Genomic DNA, 20599 nt, shown 5'->3' on the forward strand with positions numbered 1-20599 from the left:
CCCAGCATGGGCAAGTCAGGGGAAATTCAGACAGGCCTGAGTTTATGGCCCTTTTTCTTTCTCTCCAAGGGTCCACCCTCCAAACAAGGGGTAACCCACCCGGATGTGGGGGTTAGGGGTTAAGGCACCCAAACCCACCTTTCACTGGGGCGGTCACTGGCCTGGCATTTCCTGGGGGCTCCCATGCCACTTGGAGCCCTACCAGGCCACCCACTCCTGGCAGGGTGCAGTTTTAGGTTGTACCTAGGACTAGGAGCCTCCTTTCCATCCCCTACAGCTCCTCCCTTACCTCCAGATTGAGATCTGCACCCCTTCAGCCAGGCAATGTTGTTGCCTGGCCTGTCACAGCAGAACTGCCGCCTTTATATGGGCAGCCCCAGTTCCAAAATGGCTGCCCTAATCAGGCACCTGGCGGCTGCCAGCTCCAGGCCCTTAAAGTTGCAGGTGCAACCAGTGCCCTGCCACAGCAGGGTGGTGATAAAACTGTTTAGTTCAGCACAGTTATATTTCTCAAAAAGAAGTGGGAACACTCCCTGACTTGTTTTATTAAAATCTACTACAAGCTTTGCCAGAAAGTGGTTATTGAGCAGGGCTCTAACAGAGCTGTAGCCTTGTCAGCCTATGGCTTGACGTGCTCTCCTGGAGTGTTAACACAACATTCATCACACTAAAGACTAGGGCTGTGTGAAGCTTCGGTAACTGATTCAATTTGGAGGAGATTCAGCCCGATTCGGCAGCCGAATCTCCAAATCCAGTTCAAATCAGGAGACCTATTAAAAGGTCCAAATCAAATCGGAAGGCTCCAAATCAATTCAGAGAGGTTCAGACAGATTCAGAAGGCTTGCAGTACACAGAAACTGAGAAGAGGGAGGAGGATGGGGTGTTCTTCCATATATGGAAAAGGCTGGGGCAGGAGGAGAAGACTGCTCTGATATTGACATCTGTAGCTGGCCAGTGACTGTGATCTTTCTCCGAGTTGCCTTGCAATCACAGTGCTCTGGGGGAGGGATGTAGAAACAACATATAAAGCTGTCTCTGAAGTGATCTGTGCCTTTTGTGAGCTGTCTCTCTCTTGGAGCAGCAGTGTCCGAAAGGCTCTGGCTTGCTAGCTAGTCTCTTGCTAGCTAGTCTCTCTTCTTGTAAGTTGCATCCAATCCTTTCCTACTTACCCTTGCCTACAATCCCTCTTGTTATCCCTATCCATTCCTTTCAACTTACTCTTCCCCCAAAATCATGTTATTCGTTCTTGTTAGTCTGTCTTGATTCTTTCCCCCCACAAAAAGAAATCTGTGTTTTCCCTGACAGTGTGTCATCACTGTGCAGGAAAGCACAACATACATTATACACACACACACACACACATTTTGCAGCACACCAAACATTATGAAGCATGCTGGAAAGGCAGGTACCACGGCTTCTGGCAGGGGAGGCAGAAGGGGCAGAGGTAGAGCTGCAAGTTCGCTCCACCCCAAACATAAATGCACCCTCTTCCTTAGCAGCGATGAGTCTTCTGCTGCTAGTGGGAGCAAGGAGGTAGTAGCAGTGCCTGCACCTGCACCACCACCAATAACATCACTAACCAGCAGCAGCATGACATTCTCCACCCCAGTTTCAGTTCTCAGCCTAAGCCTTTCAGTGCCAGAGGAGGAGCTGGATCTGGAAGCAGAGGTGCTGAGAGCCATAGCTAAGGAAATCCTTGGGAAGGAGGGGGACTCTGAGTTTGTGCTCCACACTCCTCAAAGTTCCCCTAGGGGCAGGTCTCCTTCTCTGGAAGGCACTTTGGAGGAGGTTGTGGGGGCAGGTGGCTCAGCTCCTCCTGTATTGTGCCTCTGCCTGCTGAGGAGTGGGATAAGGCAGGATCTCCACCCTCAACCCAGAAGCAGATGGATAGTGTAGTGTGAGATCATTTTGAGGTAGCAGATGATACCATGTATGCTACCTGCCAGCACTGATGAAGGCAGATCAGCTGGGGCAAGGAGGTGAAACACTTTACCACCACAGCAATGCTGGTCCATTTCATGAGGCAGCACCCCCTTGCCCTTTTTCCTCCTCAGCCTGGCACCAGTGGGAGCATGCCCAAAAAGAAATCCCCATCTCGCTCCAAAGCCCCCGACCTCAAGAAGCAGAGGCAGGCCACCCTGGACCAGTGGGGGAAAGGCGAAGACAAAGGGGGGCACATTCCCAAGGCTAGCAAGGTCACCCAGAACATTGGGGAGATGCTTGCTCTGGATGGCCAGCCCTTTTCCTTTGTTGAGCATCCAGGGTTCAGGCGGCTCATGGTGCTCATGGCCCCATCCTACCAAGTGCTTGCACGCACCACCTTTAGCAGGACAGTGGTGCCCTCCCTGTATGAGGCATGCAGGGAGTACTTGAGGGAGGAGCTGCACAAGGAAGGTCCTCAGGTAGCCTTGCTCTTCACCTTGGACATCTGGAGCAGCTGGGGTGGAGATCATGCCTATCTCTCCCTCATGGGGCACTGGTGCAATCAGTCAGGGCAAAAGTGGACTCTACTTCAAGCTGAGGTGATGGATGAGTCCCACATAGCAAGGGAGACCATGGTGGCCAGAACTGCATGGTGCAGGGGTGGCTCATTGGGCATGATGAGCTCACCCATGGGTTCATGGTCACTGACAATGAGGCCAGTATGGTCAAGATGGTGCGTGATGCCAACTTTGTTGGCATCTGCTGTGTGGCACACAAGTTCCACTTCATAGTCAGGGATGCCTTGGAGTGGGGCAGGGCTCCCGATGATGGCACTGTCACTACCAGCCAGCTCATTTCAAAATGCAGGAAGGTGGCAGGCTACTTCCTTCAGAGCATCAAGGTGGACAAGATGCTGTAGGAGAAACAGGCAGAGCTGAGCATCCCACAGCACAAAATCATGCAGGATGTGGAGACTCGGTGGAACTCCATATACCTGATACTGGAAAGGCTGGTGGAGCAACAGAAGCCTTTCCATGAGATGGCCTTGGTCGAGGAGATTGGGATCAGCGGCCCCCTTAACAAAACAGAGTGGGATACCATCTCCCAGATCTTGGTGTCCTCAAGCCGTTTCTTGAGGCCACCGAGACCCTCAGCGCTGGCAATGCCCTCCTTAGCCAGGTGATCCCCATAGTGAAGGAACTTGAGAATGAAATGAAGAAGTTCCAGGGGATCGATGTTCTTGGCTGGGGCAGGCCACTGTCACCAGAGGTGCAGGCACTGGTGAAGCAGCTGAAGGAGGGCATCAAAAAATGGCTGTATCTGTTGTGGTTCAGTATGGTCCATGGGTGCGACCCAAGGGTGAAGGGGAGTGTCTGCAGCAGCAAAACCCTCAATCACTGGATGGAGGTGCTAGTGAACAGAGCAAGGGAGGCAGAAGGGCAGAGGCAGGGGGATGTGGAAGAGGGGGATCCACCTTCCCATGCTGGCACTCCAACCATAAACGAATCTCCTCGACCACAGCTGCTGCCAATGTGGGCCAAGGGCATGCCATCAATGTGGTTCAGAGGCCCCAGACCCCACCATCAGGCAGGTAGCCTCGGAGGCCTCAGTAGGTACCTATCTCACCAAGATTGTGAAGCCACTGCGCTGCAACCCCTTGGCCTATTGGACATCCCACAGTCAGGTGTGGCAGGATCTGGCCACGGTTGCCCAGGATCACCTCTTCTGTCCACTGACCAGTTTTCCAAGCAGGAGGGTGTTCAGCATTGCTGGGAATGTTGTGACACCCCACCAGACCTCCTTGGATCCTGGTTTGGTGGAGCAGCTGGTGTTCCTGAAGGTGAACCTCCTGCTGCTAGGGTTTCCCAAGCTCCAGGTGCAGATAGAGTGAGTGCCACCCTCCTCACACCACACCTATTTGCTCTTTTAATTTGCTTTCAGAAACTTGAGGTGCACTGTCACAGAAACCCCTGCACCACTCTGCCTGAAACCTGGCAGATCTTATGCCCACACAAGGGGCTACCGTCCCTGCTGTTTTCATCCTGCTCTGCCTTAACACATATAAGTGATACGAGTTCTGCTTTCAACAGCTTGAGGTGCACTTTCACAGAAACCCCTGAACCTATCTTCTTGTAACTTGGCAGGCTTCATTCCCTCAGAAGGGGCTACCATTCCTACTGTTTTAATCTGAATCTGCAAAAAAATTACAAAATTATAGGTATTTTAGTGATTCTCCACTATAGTCAATGGCTGAATCTCTGAATCAGCGCCGAATCTGTGAATCTGATTTGGCCAAATCGAATCAGGACAGTGATTCAAGTCACCAAACCAAATCACTCTCCCTCCAAATCAGCCAAATCTGAATCTGAAGTGTATTCTTGCTGCTTCACACAGGCCTACTAAAGACCATCAAGAGCATAGTTATTTAAGGCCACTTTTACCCCAGGCTTTCCACCTTTTCTTTACACTTGGAGATAAAAACAATCTTAAAAGGTGTGTATTCTGTTTGAAAAGCTTTCTGACTGGCATGATTTTGCTCCACGTGTGTCCCTTTCTCTGCCAGGTGTTCACCCGCAAGCTGGAGGAAGTAGGGCGAGTGTTGTTTCTGATATCACTCACCCAGAAAATCCCTACTGCCCACAAGCAGTCCCATGTCTCTATGCTCCAAGAGGACCTTCTGCGCCTGCCTTCCTTCCCAAGAAGTGCCATTGATGCAGAATTCTCACTCTTCAGTGATCCTCAAGGTATTGGGGGAAGCCTTTGGTGGGGTTTTCAATGCATGCCTTTGCATATTGAACTTGGCACCAAGGGCTGTATTCAAACAAAAAGCACACAGGCTAGGTCCCTGCTCAAGAACACAGAGGCAAAGAAACTGTTAAAAATATCAGCTTTCTTGTCTGGCATGGCCACCAGATTACTGTTTGTGTCTTGCAGGGGCGTTCAAAAGTGGGCAAACAAGAATAGGATGGGGTTCAACATAGACAAATGCAGGGTGCTGCACCTTGGGAGAAGGAACCCACAACATACATACAGGCTGGGGAGTTCCCTTCTTCAAAGCACAGAGGCGGAAAGGGATCTTGGAGTCATTGTTAACTCCAAGATGAACACGAGCTGCCAACGTCAGACCGCAGCCAGCAAGACCAGCCATACCTTGTCATGCATCCAAAGATGCATCTCAAGCCAGTCCAGAGAGGTAATAGTCCCCCTCTATGCGACATTGGTCAGGCCACAGTTGGAGTACTGCGTCCAGTACTGGGCACCGCACTTCAAAAGGGATATGGCCAGCCTGGAGAGGGTTCAGAGGAGGGCCATCCACTTGGTGAGAGGGCAGCAGGACAGGCCCTACGAGCAGAGACTGAAGGACCTGAACCTGTTCAGCCTCAGCAAGAGGAGGCTGAGGGGGGACCTGGTGGCTGCCTACAAGCTCATCCGGGGGAATCAACAGCAAATAGGCAGAGCCCTTTTCTCCCCAGCACCACCTGGGGTGACAAAGAACAATGGTCATAAGCTGATGGAGAATAGGTTTAGGTTAGAGATCAGAAGGCAATATTTTACAGTTAGGGTGGCCAAAATCTGGAACCAACTTCCCAGGGAAGCGGTCCTCGCCCCTACCTTGGGCAAATTCAAAAGGAGGTTGGATGATCACCTGTCTGGCGTGTTGTGAACCCATCATTCATTCCTGCCTGTGGCAGGGGGTCAGGCTAGATGATCTGTTCAGGTCCCTCCTGACCCTAGGTACTATGAAACTAGTAGCATTTCCCAACAGGAACATTATCCTGATGTGGGGACATAAACATAACTGCAGTAAAGATGCTGCAGCATAGTATCATTCATTATTTAAAAGCCTGGGCAGGACAACCAATGTAAATTAACACCAGGAGTCAGAGTGAAGAACCAACCAGCTTTTGCAGGCATCACTGCAACCCCTTGCCATTAGGTGGGAGGAGAGTAGATCATAGCCTGCTTGCATTGACCTTGTGGGCAGATAGCATCTATACCAGTGTAACTTCAGCACTTATACCAGTGTAACTTACACAAGAACCTTTCCTCTGTTTTTTTCTTGATTATTTCTATGGAGTTGTGTAAAATAAACTGGTGTAGGCATTATCTGTCCACTTCCATCCTGAGGCTATCATTTGCTCAGTACAAACAGGCTGTGACTTATTCCCCTGTCTGTTTCCTCTGTCTGCTTTTTATCTACAACACTGTAAAGGGTGGTCTCAGTTCCACTGATGTAAGCATGTTGAAGCTGTTCAAGCCCCTATTACCTGATCAAATCCCTACTGGAGTTAATGGGAATCTTTCCATTAGCTTCTGTGGACATTGGATCATGGCCTCAGTTACATGCATCTACATGCCCTGATTACTAATATTAGGGCCATTTTTTTCCAAAATGTGGGTGCAGATTTTAGTGCCCACAAAATCTGAAGCCTGTATTTTTATAGTTGTGTATGTGACATGGCTTATACTAGTTAGATAACTCCACATGCTAAACAGGTAATTATGTATGACAAGTTTCAACTTACATGTGCAAATATGGGCTGTGCTGTCAGAGTGGGTACGTGTGCAGATTTTGCAGGAGATATTTAAGGACCATGTCTTTACACAAGATGACCCTTAAAGATAGCTAGGATTTCAAACCAAACTTTGGCCTTAGATCATCCACTGCACTGGAGGCTGTAATTTTCATTGAGTGGTGAACATTGACAGGTTATGTCACTCAATATGTGCTGGACTTAAAGGCACCCCCTTTCAGAAGCTGCACTATAAGAACCTGTCATTATCCTGTACGGGGATATCCTTGACACTCATAGCCTGCAGCTTCTGAGTTGTATGTGGTTTTTTGTGTTTCCTGTTTGTTTTGACTTCATGTGCTGTCCTGTAGAAAGAACATCCAGTGCCACTTGTTGAAATTTCACCATAAATCCACACATGATTGTGTGACAAACCCCTAGCATGCCAGGGTGCTCTCAGAGATACACGCTTGGTTTATGTAAAGTTGACACTGTAAACCTATTTGTCCCCCACTCTGCTGGACAGGCATGCCCAGATTAATTTGCCCAGAAATCACAGTTTATCATAGGTACTTTGGAACAGTAACAGAAAAAACAAAAAAGAGTTAATTACAAGGAAAAAGCAAATGGTTTAAAAAAGAAGTGATCAAAGGCTTTCACAACAGAGTATGGTAAAATAAAATGAACAAATTTTTACATGACATTTGGACTACCACCTATCCCTCATAAAAATTTCTGTGACAATCTCCTGCGGTCAACCTCCTCATAGCCACAGCTAGACCCTCATCTGGGAACCTCCATTCCCCCTTACTTCACAGGAACCCGCCCCCCCCAGCAGTCACTGCCAACAGAATATTTCCCACAGCCTCCCCCCTCCACCTACCTTAAGGAGAGCCAGGGAATCCTCTAGAGAGTTTCTGCCTGTGGATCCATGACAGGTAGAAGGTAGTTTCTTTTTTTGAACTGGAGGGTTTATGTCACAATTCACATAGAACAAGAATTGTTGTGGTTCTGTGGCTAATACTAGCTGCTTATCTGGCTCCTGAACCAGGACTGAGTGTCACTGATCATAAGGGTAAAAATACAGCATTGATCCTCCTGCTTTTCCTATAAATATACACCAGACAACTGCCAGTGGTGTGTGCAAGCTTTGATCTTCTGTAGCTTAAAAGAGAATGGAGAATCAAATGAATTTTAAACTAGTAGGATAAAGATTAGTAACACCCTATGATACCTATTGCCTTTGTACTTCTTATGAGCCCTTTACGCCCTTTGAAACACAATTGGTCAAACCCTGTTGATTTCAATGAAGCTAAGGCACAGGTGAATTTGATTCCAATCCTACTTTAAAAAGCACCTGTAGCCAAAATAGAAGTAGCCAAAATGGTAATCTCTTTTGCTAGAATCAAGGAATCTGTATGAAGACACTTGGTCAGCATGTTCCTTCCTTTGGGGATGTTATCAGACTAAAAATGCTTCTTTGGACAAAAGTTATTAATTAAGTTACATGTTGCCTGCATTGTTTTACAGCTGGGAAGGAGCTATTTGGCCTTGATACTCTTCAGAAAAGCCTGTGGATTAAGCTCCTGGAGGAGATGTTTCTTGGTATGCCCAGCGAGTTTCCTTGGGGGGATGAAATCATGCTTTTCCTAAATGTCTTTAATGGAGCCTTGATCCTGCACCCAGAGGACAGTGCTTTGCTGAGGCAATATGCTGCTACTGTCATCAACACTGCTGTGCACTTCAACCATCTATTCTCCCTCAGTGGATACCAATGGATCCTTCCCACCATGCTGCAGGTGAACCTCTTCTTTCTCAGCTACCATTGAGAAGTGAAGATTAACAACCTACTGGCTGTCCTCCCACTAAGCAAGAAGCAGGAGACTTTAAAATTCTTCTGTTTCATCAGCTAAAGCTATAATAATGAAGCTTATTAGTGTTTAGTGATATCCATTGTTAAAAGGGCTTTATCAACAATAATCCTCAGAGGATTGCTGTGTATTTAACATGCTTAACTTCTCTTTTATCCACATGGGAAAACCAAAGTGAAAAGGTGAAGTGCCTTGCCGCAGCTCACAAAAAGTCTGTTATTGTTTTGAGTTACAAATGGGCCCATGGTGTGCTAAGGGCTATCATCCAAGAGACAAGATGAAGTCCCACCCCATAGAGTATGCAATAGAAAGGCTACTAGGGTAAATGCACATGCTGCCAAGGCAAATGCACATGTTTATGCTCAAGTCCCACTGAGATCAATGGAATTGGGTCTGTGAAGATGAACAAATAGATGTTGGGTAGGGGAGGAGCAACATACAATATCCCATAGACAATACGTTTTTTTAGTAAGTAAATATCAGACATCTCTGCCTGCACTTCTACCCAACCACGATTAGCTGACTTCATACCATCATAATCCACGTGAACAATGTGCCACCCATCAATTTTGTGTTTTGATCATAGTTCAACTGTCCATGATTTAATCACCCTTGTTTTGCTCCTCCCCCTAGAGCATCTTTATCTTTATTGGGTTCCACCAATTTATTTGTACATTGTACATAAGGCATACATTAGTGCTGATCACAACATTGCATGTTCTGAAATATTAAATGGGCTACAGATCTTTCCAGTGTTTTGGACTGTTTGTATTCTAAGTAGAGTTAGTCCCTTCAGCTTCATGAGCCTGTTTGCTGTGATCAAGTACAGCACAATTCCCATGCAGCTCTCACATGGTGATACATTTTGGAAGAGTTGGGCTTTACTGGGTACTGCTGAGGGACAAATGAAATGCACCTAGCTCTAGCCTATGGACTAGAATGGCAGCTGCTCCCTTTCTGCACTTCCATGATTGGGTTCTCAAGTGTCAGTCCCAAACAGGTTGGCGTGTCTTTGGCTTAGCCCCAAATTCCATTCTATGCAGGTGCAGAGTTCACCCACTCTGTGTGCAGCTCAGCTCCTTTTCTTCAATTCCTGCTTATGACCATGCAGGGTTTTCTGGCTTCTGGAGGATCCCCCATGTATCCTCTGCAGTTGAGTGAATTTCATCCTGTAGGCAAGAATTTATTATGGCTTGTTGCCTTCATATAGCAAGAATAGTATATTCCTTGTATTTTTTAGGCAACTTGCTGTTTCAGTAGGGAAATGAAGCAGACAGGCTATTAAAATGGACAAAACCAGGAAATGTAAAAGGGAGGCTCAGAGGTAATGATATTGTTTATGAAGCTCTGAGGGACAAATGTTTATTAAATCCTGCATCTAGTCAGACACCCTTGGTACAGGATTCCTGGGCATTTAGGAAGGAAATATTGCTTTCCGGGCCCAAAATATATTGCAGAATTCACTGTTTGTTCGTTTCTTAAAAATTGAAGCAGTATTTTTATCTCTTTGTTTCCCCTTCCCAGGTATATGCTGACTATGAAAGCAACCCTCAGTTACGCCAAGCAATTGAGTTTGCCTGCCGCCAGTTCTACATTCTGCATCGCAAGCCCTTTATCCTACAGCTGTTTGCTAGTGTAGCTCCTCTTCTGGAATTCCCCGTGAGTAAAAAACAAGCCTTGGTTTTCTAGTGGTGAACCTGGATATGAAAATGTCATGTTGGACTGTGTCAGAAGCCTTACTAAAGTCCAGGTATATTATGTCTACTGCGTTTTCCTCATCTGCTGAAGTAGTTACCCTGTCAAAGAAGAGAATTGAGTTGGTTTGGCATGATTCATTCTTAACGAATATATTCTGGCTGCTAGTGATCATCCCTCAAGAACCTCTTCTTGTTGTCTTTAATATCCCTTGCCTTGTATTTCACTTTTCACCTTTGCTTTGCTGATTTTGTCCTTATACATCCTTTCTTCTCCTTGGTAAAGTTTTTTAATGATTCTTCCTTGCATACCTGTATGTTTAGCTTCATTTTTGAGGTAGCTACAAAGCTCATTGTATAGTTCCCTCAATCTCCTGTAGCTCCTCTAGTCTTCCACTGAGTTGGAATATTTTTTTTACTGAACCTCTAATGCTAAGTTCTTTAAGAATTACCAGCCCTCCTGGACACCTTTGTTCTTTAATATTTCTGTCTGTGGGACCTTCTGTATGTCTGAGTTGGTTCATATTTGTCATCTAGAAGTCCATTGCCTTAGTTTTGCTATTCTTATGCATCCTTTTTCATAGAATCATTAATTTTATCATATCATGATAACTTCTTCCCAAATTTATGATCACTTTCACATGTACAATCTGGTCTTCCCTGTTCGTCAGGCCAAGAACCATGATAGTTGACCCCCCCACCATAGTTGTATCCTCAGTTTATGGAACAAAAAAATTGTCTTCTACATAAGCTAAGAACTTACGTCCTATATTTTTATTCCAACAGATAGCAGAGAAAAGAAAATCCTACATTACTACAATAGCATACATTTTAGATATTTTTGTAACCTATTTGTAGAATTCATTATCTACCGCTTCCCCCTGATTAGGCAGTCTATACTAGACCCCCAAAGAACTTCTATTATTCTTTACTTTTATCTTCCTTGACATACACTTGATAGATATAATACTTTCTATATCCTGGACCTTGGAACAAACATATACATTCTTAAAATATAGCATGGTCATCCACTCTCTCCCCTTCTCTTTGAACCTGTCCTGTCCTTCCAAAACAAAGAAAATCTGGCAGTGTTGATATTCTACTTGTGAGAGTTATCTCACCACATTTTTGTAATGCCAAGTCATAGTTTTCTTACGTACCAAGCCTTCCAGATTATCCTGCTTGTTCCCTACACTCCTTGTGTATGTATATGAGCATCAAAGGTACTGCCTTTTTGTTCTTCTCTTGGATCACTTTCTGCTATATTGTGGTTCCTCAGTCCTGTTTTAGAATTAGGCCTCTTCTCTAGGTCCTCATCTCTTGGTTTTTATTGCACCATAGCTGATGGATTTTCTTTGCCAGCCTCCCTGGGACCTAGTTTAAAGTCTTCCTTGCCAGATTAGCTGGATGATGGATAAAAATATTCTTCCCAGTCTTCATCAGATGGATCCCATCTCAGGACAGCCATCTTCTTTCCTGGAACATCAATATTTATTCAAGAATCCAAAGCCAGCCCATCAGTGTTGCCTTCTGAGTTTAATGTAGCACTTCTTAGACTAGACAGCACATTACTACTTCAGAGGACAGAGAAAGACTGAACCCTTTAGAAGTAAATATGTACAGTTTCTAAACCATGTTACTGCTCAAGCATACGTTTGCTCAGTCAAACAGTGTGTTGTTTTATATCAGTGATTTTCAACCTTTGGTCCGCAGACCCCTGGGGATCCTCAGCCTGGCTAGAGACAGACATTACACATAAACTGGTATAAGTGATCAGAAATTGGTTTAAACCTATAACAGAACAGACATTCAGTGCACATAAACCAGTTTCTAAATGGCCAAAACCGGTTTGAGACAAACCTGGTTGAATGTAGTATTAGACTTAACTGATTTAGGTCAAACCGATTTATGCAATGTCTGTTCCAGATCTCTTGCTGGTTTAAGATAAACCAGACACTCCCAGCATCCCGGCACGCTCTCTGGGATGGGCGGGGCTCTCTGCTCCAGCCGCTGGGCCGACCCCGCCTCTCTGCTCTCTAGGTGGAGCAGGGACTGGCCCTAGCAGAGACAGTGGCTGGCATGACCCCATTAAGGCACTGCAGCCCCCTCTTTCTGCTCTTCCCCCACCGCAGCCTGGGTCAGCCTGTCTTCTGGGGAGCAGAGGGGAGGGGGCTGCAGTGGTGGCCCCTGGAGCTGACAGACCCCAGCTGCAGGGAAGGGACAGAGGAGGGAATTAACTCTTCTCTCTGCCCCCTTCTCCTTAACAGGACCATGCTGGGTTGGTTGTCCCGCAGGGTGGGAGGGGGGCTCTGTTCCATGCTATGGGGGGACTTTTCCCCCTCCTCCTCCTCCTAGGGTGGGGAGGGGGACTCTGTGAGGCACTGGATGGGTACTCTTTCTCCTCCTCCCCTTCCCCTCCAGCACTGCGGGGCTGAGAGGGTGAGGCTCCATGTGATGCTGTCAGGACCCAGAGCAGGGGCAGAAGGCAGGGGGAGGCTCTGTTCCATGCTGGGGGGAACCCTTCCTCCTCCTCTTCCTCCCAGAGGGGCAGCGGGAGTGCAGAGCTCAGCTGGACAGGGTGTAGGTGTGAGGGAGGGTGAGGGGTGTAGGGACCCCCACACCCTCCCCCCATGGCATGCAGCAGCAGGGAGGGAGGTCAGGGCACTCATGCCCAGTGCAGGCATGGATCCGGCCAGTGTTGCGTTGCGGGAGGGAGTGGAGCCTACCTTATCCATGAGGCTCTGCTTCCTGAGCCTGAGCCTGCAACTCCAGCCCTTGCAGCAGGGAAGCCAGAGCCTGCTGCTTCCCCCACTCCCTGCCATCCAGGTCCTCGCAGTCTGCTGGGAGTAGAGGGAGCCCTACCCCCTGCTTCCCTGCAGAGTCCAGCGTGGAGCTTCCCTGTGCGAGTGTGGAGCTGCAGGTGTGACATGGAGCCACGGGGGTAGAAGTGGCCAGGCAGGCTGTGCAGGCCTGCACTTCTCACCCCCAGCGCAGCGCTGGCTGCCTCTATCACAGGAGCTCTGCGTTGTGCGCCTGCAGCTCCACACATAGGGAAGCCCCATGCTGGACTCTGTGGGGAAGCAGGCAGCAAGGCTTCCTCCACTCCCAGCAGAGTGCAAGGGCCTGAATGCCAGGGAGTGAGGGAAATAGCAGGCTCCAGTGAAGGGCTTCCCCCACTGCAAGGTCAGCTCCCTTGTCTCACGCAGTGCTGGCCAGGGCCGCACCTGTGCTGGGCACAAGCGACCTGACCTCCCTGCCTGCTGCTGCTGCCAGGCAGTGGGGGCTGCATGCCATGGGTGGGGGTGGTGGTCGCTACACACCCCCACCCTCTCTCACACACCCACACCCTTCCCAGCTGAGCTCTGCACTCCTGCTGCCCCTCTGGGGGGAGGAGGAGGGGGAAGAGTTCCCCCCAACATGGAACAGAGCCTCCCCCTGCCCTGGGAGGGGTGGGGGGGGAGGAGAAGTGGGGCGGAAGAGTCCCCTTCTGGGGCTGGGCAGCATCCCATAGATCTCTCCTTCCCCACCCCACAGCGATGGGGAAGAAGTAGGGGGAAGAGTTTCCCTCTGGGGCTGGGCAGCCCTGTGTGTTGGGAATCCCAGGTGTCAGGGAGCCACTGGGGTGGGCCTGCAAGCGCTGGGCTACGCCTCCCTTCTCCAGCTCAGCTTCCCTGTGGAAAGGAGGGCTGCTCGAGTGCCCCCAGGCTTCTGGCTTGAGCCACTGCAGGCATGTGCCAAACGTCTATCCACTTGCAAACCAGTTCACTCTCTGCAGGTTAGAGTAGCCTGAAAAGACTGAATCAGCTCGGGCTTTTGGAATATCTGTCCCTAGCCCTTATGTCTAATCACATAGACATAAGGACTAGGGACAGTCAGAAAAATGACCACAGACATTTTTCTGACCATGAAAAATGTCTGTGATCAATCAAAAGTATGTGAATACCCACACTTACAATTCCAAAGGGTCCATACCTACATTCAAAATTTTCATAGGGGTCTGTCTACACCTCCATTAAAAAATTTTTAGGGGTCCACAAATGGAAAAAGGTTGAAAACCACTGTTTTATGCTCTAGAACTGAACTGGCATGTAGTTAATATTTGTAAACTCGTTAAAACTGAACTGTCTGTATCTGCAAATAAAAACTGTGGTATTGCAGACTCTTGAAAAATCAATTATCTGTGGGTGTCATTTAAACAGGATGCCGCAAACAATGGACCCAGCAAAGGGGTATCAGCTCAGTGCCTGTTTGATCTGCTGCAGTCTCTAGAGGGAGACACGCCTGACATTTTGGACATCTTAGAGCTGGTGAAAGCAGAAAAGCCTCTCAAATCATTAGGTGAAAACAAGACCATTTTTATTATCCCCTTCATTCATTTGTTAGTTTTTTATGTACTATCTGTTATGTTAATGAAATTTGTCCTGGAAATTTTTTCCTGAATGTGACAACACCCATTTCTTACACTGTTCCTGGTTTCCAGGATTGGGTTTGTCCCATTACATTACATGAATTCCATGAAGACAGAATCATGTATTTATTTCACTGAGCTGAGCTAGGAAATCTGAAATGAACTACAAGCATTTTGAATGTTATCAATGGGGAAAGAGGGGATGGAAAATAGGCTGCATCATTCAGAACAGATCAGTGCTGTTCACCTGCTCTGCTGTGTGCTGAGTGGAAACAAAAGCATCAGCTCCTCTGGACAGAATTGCCTGGCAAGTGATGGACACCAGTCTGGAAGTCTGTGGTGTTGCTGATATACTGAAATGGTGTAGCATCATAGAGCATTGCTACAAATCATAATATACAATAGAATAGGGTTTTTTCCTTTTTTCTGGAACACATTGCAATTTTCTATTTGACATCTCTTTTAAAACTGTTAATAAATCTTCTCTAGAGTTGTTTCCTTTTTAAAAGAAAATAACACAAGAGACATGCTTTATTATTATCCCAGCTGGTTTTTCAGTCTGCTTTAAAACTCTGACTGCTCGTTTAAAATGAGCATATAGGCCAAAATGTTTATTGCTTAGTATCATCTGTCTGAAAATCTATAAAGTATGTAAAGTTGAGTGCTTAGAAATTAAGGCATTCATAGTGTAAAATGTATGAAAATCCTGAGTCCCATTTTCAATAGAGGTTTATTCTCCTAAACACCTAAGGTCTTGTTGACTGTTAGTGATACTTAAGCTCCCAAGTGCTTTTGAAAATTTTACTCAAAATTACTAATTGATTTTGAAAATGTAGGCCAGTCAAGCACCTCTGTCAAAGTCTCGTGATTATCAGAAATTGGAAAAGTCACATTCCAGTGTCATATTTTATGCCATTTTTAGCAAGATAGCTACTACCAGTAGGCAGTTGAAAACACTTTAATATTTAAATGAATGTGTGTATGTGCATGCATGCGTGTACATGTGTAACTCAGTTCACTTATTGTAGAAGAACTCAAAATAGGATGTAAATGGCGCATAGGGTATTGAGTTTCACCTAATGAGAACAGTTTTCTTTCCTGCTGGGAAAAACAATGGGAAGAGGGTTTGATTTTCCTTTTTTATATGGTACATTTTTTTAAGGAGCAAAACCCAGCTGGGAATGTACAATGTGAGAAGCAGAACATGTGGAAAGAAAAACATCTTCAAGTTAATTCTATCTGCTGCCTATCTTACCTCAATTTGCTTTTGTTCAGTTTTCATAATTTCTGCTGATATTTTTCTGTCTTTTTAGATTTTTGTTATGGGAATGAGGATCTGACCTTTTCTATCAGTGAAGCCATCAAGCTGTGTGTAACAGTGGTGGCATATGCCCCTGAATCATTCAGAAGGTACTTCACTCTTACATTCAAAAAGTGGGGGGAGGGTATTTGTGTGTGTGTATGTATGCGTGTATGTGTATTTTCAAAATATATAACATATTTCATTCCCCTGCCTGAGAAAATCATACAGTGCTTAGATGAACTGTTACAAAAATGACACCAAATACGTATTTCCTTTAGGAAATGATTTAGTCTCCATACTAGTGGTTTCCACTTCCCAATCTGTTTAGCCTCAGGGCACCCCTGCATAAATTTTCTGAATTTTGTGGCATCCCAGTTGAAAATCACTGATCTAAATTCATAAAAGATATGGAGGTGGGCCTTGAGGCTAAGAAAGTTGAGAATCACTGATCTGGTTGGTGCCACTTCAGGGTGGCAAGGGCAGGACCTCACCCTGCTGTGTCCTGCTCTTTTCACCCTTCCCACCCCTGGGTCTGTACCTTAGGGGGCAAGGGCAGCCCTCACTGCTGAGACTGGTCCTGCAGGGTCTTCATGCCTTTAACCACCCCCACGACCCCTTCCACCAATCTTGGGAGTGTGGGAGGAGTGGAGGGGACAAGTCAGGCTGCAAGCCTCAGCTCTTATTTATGTCCGCCTGCCCACCCACTCATGGCTGTGTGTGCTGCTGGGAGCATAGAGGGGATGGGGATGGACAAGAGCACAAGAGCTATCTGGGTGGGGGCAAAGGGTGAGAAAAGACAGCAGCAGTCCGCAGAAGACCAGCTGGAGCAGACATAGGGTACTGGATTGAGGCGGATAGCATTTACCTCCTCACACAGGGGGATCTTGCAGCACACTGCTGTTGCTCTAGTGTGCTGTAGCACAGCCTTGGGGAATCACTGGTTTATTCATACTTGAATAGTATTAGGCAGAAGGAGACATACAGACAAGTAGAAGTGGAGGCAAAAGTTCTATGAGGACATTCCAAGCCCTTCTTTTTAAAGTATATGCTTTGCCTCCACACCATCATTTTCCCTTAAAAAAATACCAGTGGGTTTTATTGCTGGAAAAAAGTGCTTCATTTATAACATTTCTCAGTGCTCAAATTAAAACTGACCATGAAACCAATGCATTCCTATTCTTGCAAAGGAGCTTCATTGAATATAGGTAGTCAGGACCTTGTTTTCATCTTTCATTTGAAAGAAAACACTTGGAAGAGGAAGTGCTATGTGTCAGGCTGTGCTTAGCCGCTGGTCATAGCTGAACGGTGGGAGGGGCTGCAGGGAGCAGAACACAGGGGCACCATATGCACATGTGCGTGAGCACACATGCATATGGCTAGGAATACAGCCCCAGGCAGTAGTGGAGAGCAACTCTCCCAGCTGCCTTCAGGTAAGTCTAGTGGAGTGGGGGACAAATTGATGCTCCTACAGTGAGGGAGGGAGTGGGGCAGGGGCTGGCCCCGGGAGTGCTGCCCAGCCAGGGCTGTGGATGGGGCCAGGTTGGGAAGTGGGATAGCCACGGGCAGCTCATCCAGGGGGTGGATGGGCAGCTCCCAGCTGCTGCGCACACTCCTAGGGAGAGGGGCATGGAGGGGCAGAGCCCCCTAGATTTGGTTACAGGATGGGGGCAGATTCAGGCTGTCTGTTGCAGCCTCGGGGCTCCTCTTCCTGCTGCCATGGTGAGGTGCCCCCTGCCATGGTGAGGCGGCAACGTGCAGTTGTGCCCTCCATTGCTGCCAGGTGAACAGGGGGCACCTCACTATGGCAGTACGACCAGTGCGGGGCTCCTGGGGGCAGGGCAGCAAGGTGGGGAGCCCTGAGCCTGCAGCAGGCAACCTGAATCTGCTCCTACCCCTTCACGAGCTCCACTCAACTCTGCTCCAGCCATGGTGTGGTGGGGGAGGAACAACACATCATCTTAGGCCCCCCCAGCAAAAATACTGTAAGAGTCAGCGCCAAGGTTCCCTCTAAGGTGTGCGCGTGCAGTATCACCAGGGACACTCCCAAGATATGGAGTACATGCTACCATCAAACCACCTTCAATGGGAGAGAAGGGGAGCTGTGTGGGGCAAACACTCAAGACCCGAGGTCCCTTTGCTTACAGTCTAGGAGGACTGCTCTGATATTATGCCTGGTAAGATATTGCAGGGAATCCTTCAGAATTCAACCCTACCCAAGAACACAGCCCCCAAGCCACCCATAACCATGTTGCTAGAACATTGTGTAGAGATGGTAAGATGGGGAGAGAAGCATTAAGTATGTGCTCTGTCTAGACAGATCCCATCAGCCATGGGCAAGATAGGGACCACACTCTTGTTCAGGGCCTGTGCAGTTAGGGGCAAGATGAAGGAAAGGAACAGAGAATTAAAAAGGAGGAGGAGACAAAGACAAAGGAAAGAAACTTAGGAAACAATGAGGGATGGAACTTCAAGAGGGGAAACAGGGAAAAGAGGAATCTCTGGGAGGGAAAATGAATTAATACAAATGAAATAAAGTATTTTAATCAAATATGCAAATTGTGTTAATACACATGCGTAGAGCTCAAGATTTCTCCCAGCCAGGAGTCTCCCAGCCAAGTACTCAAGCCTGGCCCAGCTTAGTGAGCAACTGCAATGAAATCACAGTCCACTCTGAGATCCAGGGACCCCTGGGATTTTCTCAGACCCTTAAACCTCTGCTAGAAGTGAATTCACTCTGCAGCCCTTGTAGTTCCAGCAAGATTGACAGAATGAAGCTTTCTGTGACTTTTATTGCTCTAGCCTCCAGATGCTGATGGTCTTGGAAGCACTAGTTCCCTGCTATCTGCAGAAGCTGAAGAGGCAGACCTCACAAGTCGAGACTGTAACAGCTGCTCGCGAGGAAATTGCTGCAACTGCTGCCCTTGCCACATCTTTGCAGGCCCTTTTGTACAGTGTGGAAGTTCTCACCAGGTAACCACCATGGCAGATAAATTTCAGACTCGCTGGACATTATGGACTATAGGAGGTGCAATTACAATGTACAGCATATCAATTTATAAAGACTGTGGTTAGTCTTGGTAAAACCAGCACTAGATTTTATCAGATCATGGCTGGGGATTTAGAATGCCTCTAAAATTCAGTCTGGTTCAGTCTTCAAAGTGATCTTTTCTTTACAGACCCATGACTGCTCCCCAGATGAGCAGGTGTGACCAAGGCCATAAAGGTACCACAACAGCCAACCACACCATGTCGTCAGGGGTGAACACCAGGTAATCCTTGGGGCATTCCTTTTACTCTATTGCTTCTATCATACCAGCCTTTGGTCCGAGTTATGTGGTACCATGTCTGGCCTGGGAGAGGCATGGTGTGTATTGGCAGCATATATGAAAGAGCAAACTGTTTCTGAGGATCTGGTGGGCTAAAGGGAAAACACAGTGCAGAAAAGAATGTCTAAGTAATGCCCCTTTTCCAAGATGCTCATATTAGAGCTGCATGACTGAGCAGGAGACTGGGATATCAGGATAGAGGAAGCTCAATTTGGTCTCCTTTGCCCCAATGCAGAATGTAATAACCAGAGTAAAAATGCAGTGTATTCTAGGCTGTCTTTTTCTTCCTTCTGAGCTCCTTGTCAGACGGGCAATTGGACAGATCTGATGTGAACAACAGGAGCAAATGTGCACAGTACTTCCTGTCTTGTTACCAGAATCAATGTCATTTACTTATAGGAGTGCATTCCTGTAGTTTGAATAGAAATTAACAGGATTTTGCTTTTTCACTGTTGACTTCCTGCTTTTCTTTTTGGTAGTCTCTTCTTAGTTGCCATTCCCTAAGCTTTGGTTCAAGACCATTTTTGAAGCTTGAGACAGCTAAAGCGTGGACTGGCTGATGATGTGTGAAACTGAAGGCATTGGCTGTATTTTTTTCAGCTTGGTTAAAATAAATAGATCCATGCAAAGGAAATTAGAGAAGGCAAGGTTGTATAGGAGTTTAGCTAAAATCAGATGAACTCTTCAGTGCTGCCCTGTGACTCTTTGACGAAGCAACTTTTAGGATATGCACAAAACTTTCAGATTAGTTGCTAAACTATAAGAGAAGATGATGAAGAGCACCACAAAGACCTTTGTAAATATCTGGATTTATGAGACATTGGGGTGCATGCTACCAGCTAACATACGAGCAATAGTTTCCTTTATTAAAGAGGCTGACACTTTGGCGTAATTCAAATCTAAGCTACAAGGATGGCTGAAATAAATATTACAATACAGACATTACTAAAAGCTAAGGAAAAGTTTTCTTTTGTACATTAGCGATAGAAGCTTGTGTTTCTTTAGTTAAAGATTCTGTTCTGAATTCGTTTCACCTGATGCACCTATAAAGTTTAGATGGCAACTATTATGTGTGTATGCACATGCAGTGAACAATCCAGTGTAAGCCTATGGCTAGGTACAGAGCTCTATGGCTAGGTACAGACATTAAAAAAGCCCAAGGTAGAATTGATCTAAGACTAAGTTATGTGGTTTTCTGTAATTGTCATATTTTAGATTGGTAGCAAGCAGAACACACATTCGCCCTCTGGTGGAGAGGGAGGGCAAATCTCAGATAAGTTCTGCCATTTTTAAACCAGTCCGTGTGCACCAAACTTCTGTTATGGGTAAAGACTGGTTTCCAATCACTTATACTGGTAAGAGTGTAATGTCTATACCTGGCCTTTAGGACTATAGAGAGACCCACTCTCCAAAAATATATTTTCTAGACTGATTCTTGTGCTGTGTCCTCTCACTGAAGTATCTAAGTCTGCAACCCCAGTTCTTCTAATCTACCAGACCAGAGCGTAACATCAAATAGATGTGTACCCTATAAAACTCATCCAGTAATTAGTGGAATCA

General features: G+C 46.6%; 1 protein-coding gene across 5 annotated transcripts in view; it reads left to right on the forward strand.

Annotated features, from left to right (window-relative positions):
* Positions 1 to 20599, forward strand: part of UNC80 (unc-80 homolog, NALCN channel complex subunit) — a 202145-nt gene that overhangs the window by 134136 nt on the left and 47410 nt on the right. For all 5 annotated transcript variants that reach the window (XM_019491986.2, XM_019491985.2, XM_059727126.1 and 2 more), the window contains exons 43-49: positions 4487 to 4667; positions 7968 to 8236; positions 9833 to 9967; positions 14202 to 14340; positions 15724 to 15820; positions 18513 to 18683; positions 18890 to 18982. In XM_019491986.2, coding sequence (XP_019347531.2) covers positions 4487 to 4667; positions 7968 to 8236; positions 9833 to 9967; positions 14202 to 14340; positions 15724 to 15820; positions 18513 to 18683; positions 18890 to 18982 — 1085 coding nt within the window. The remainder of the gene's footprint in view (positions 1 to 4486; positions 4668 to 7967; positions 8237 to 9832; positions 9968 to 14201; positions 14341 to 15723; positions 15821 to 18512; positions 18684 to 18889; positions 18983 to 20599) is intronic.

The sequence above is a fragment of the Alligator mississippiensis genome, chromosome 4 (genome assembly GCF_030867095.1).
Source record: "Alligator mississippiensis isolate rAllMis1 chromosome 4, rAllMis1, whole genome shotgun sequence".
NCBI lineage: Eukaryota > Metazoa > Chordata > Crocodylia > Alligatoridae > Alligator > Alligator mississippiensis.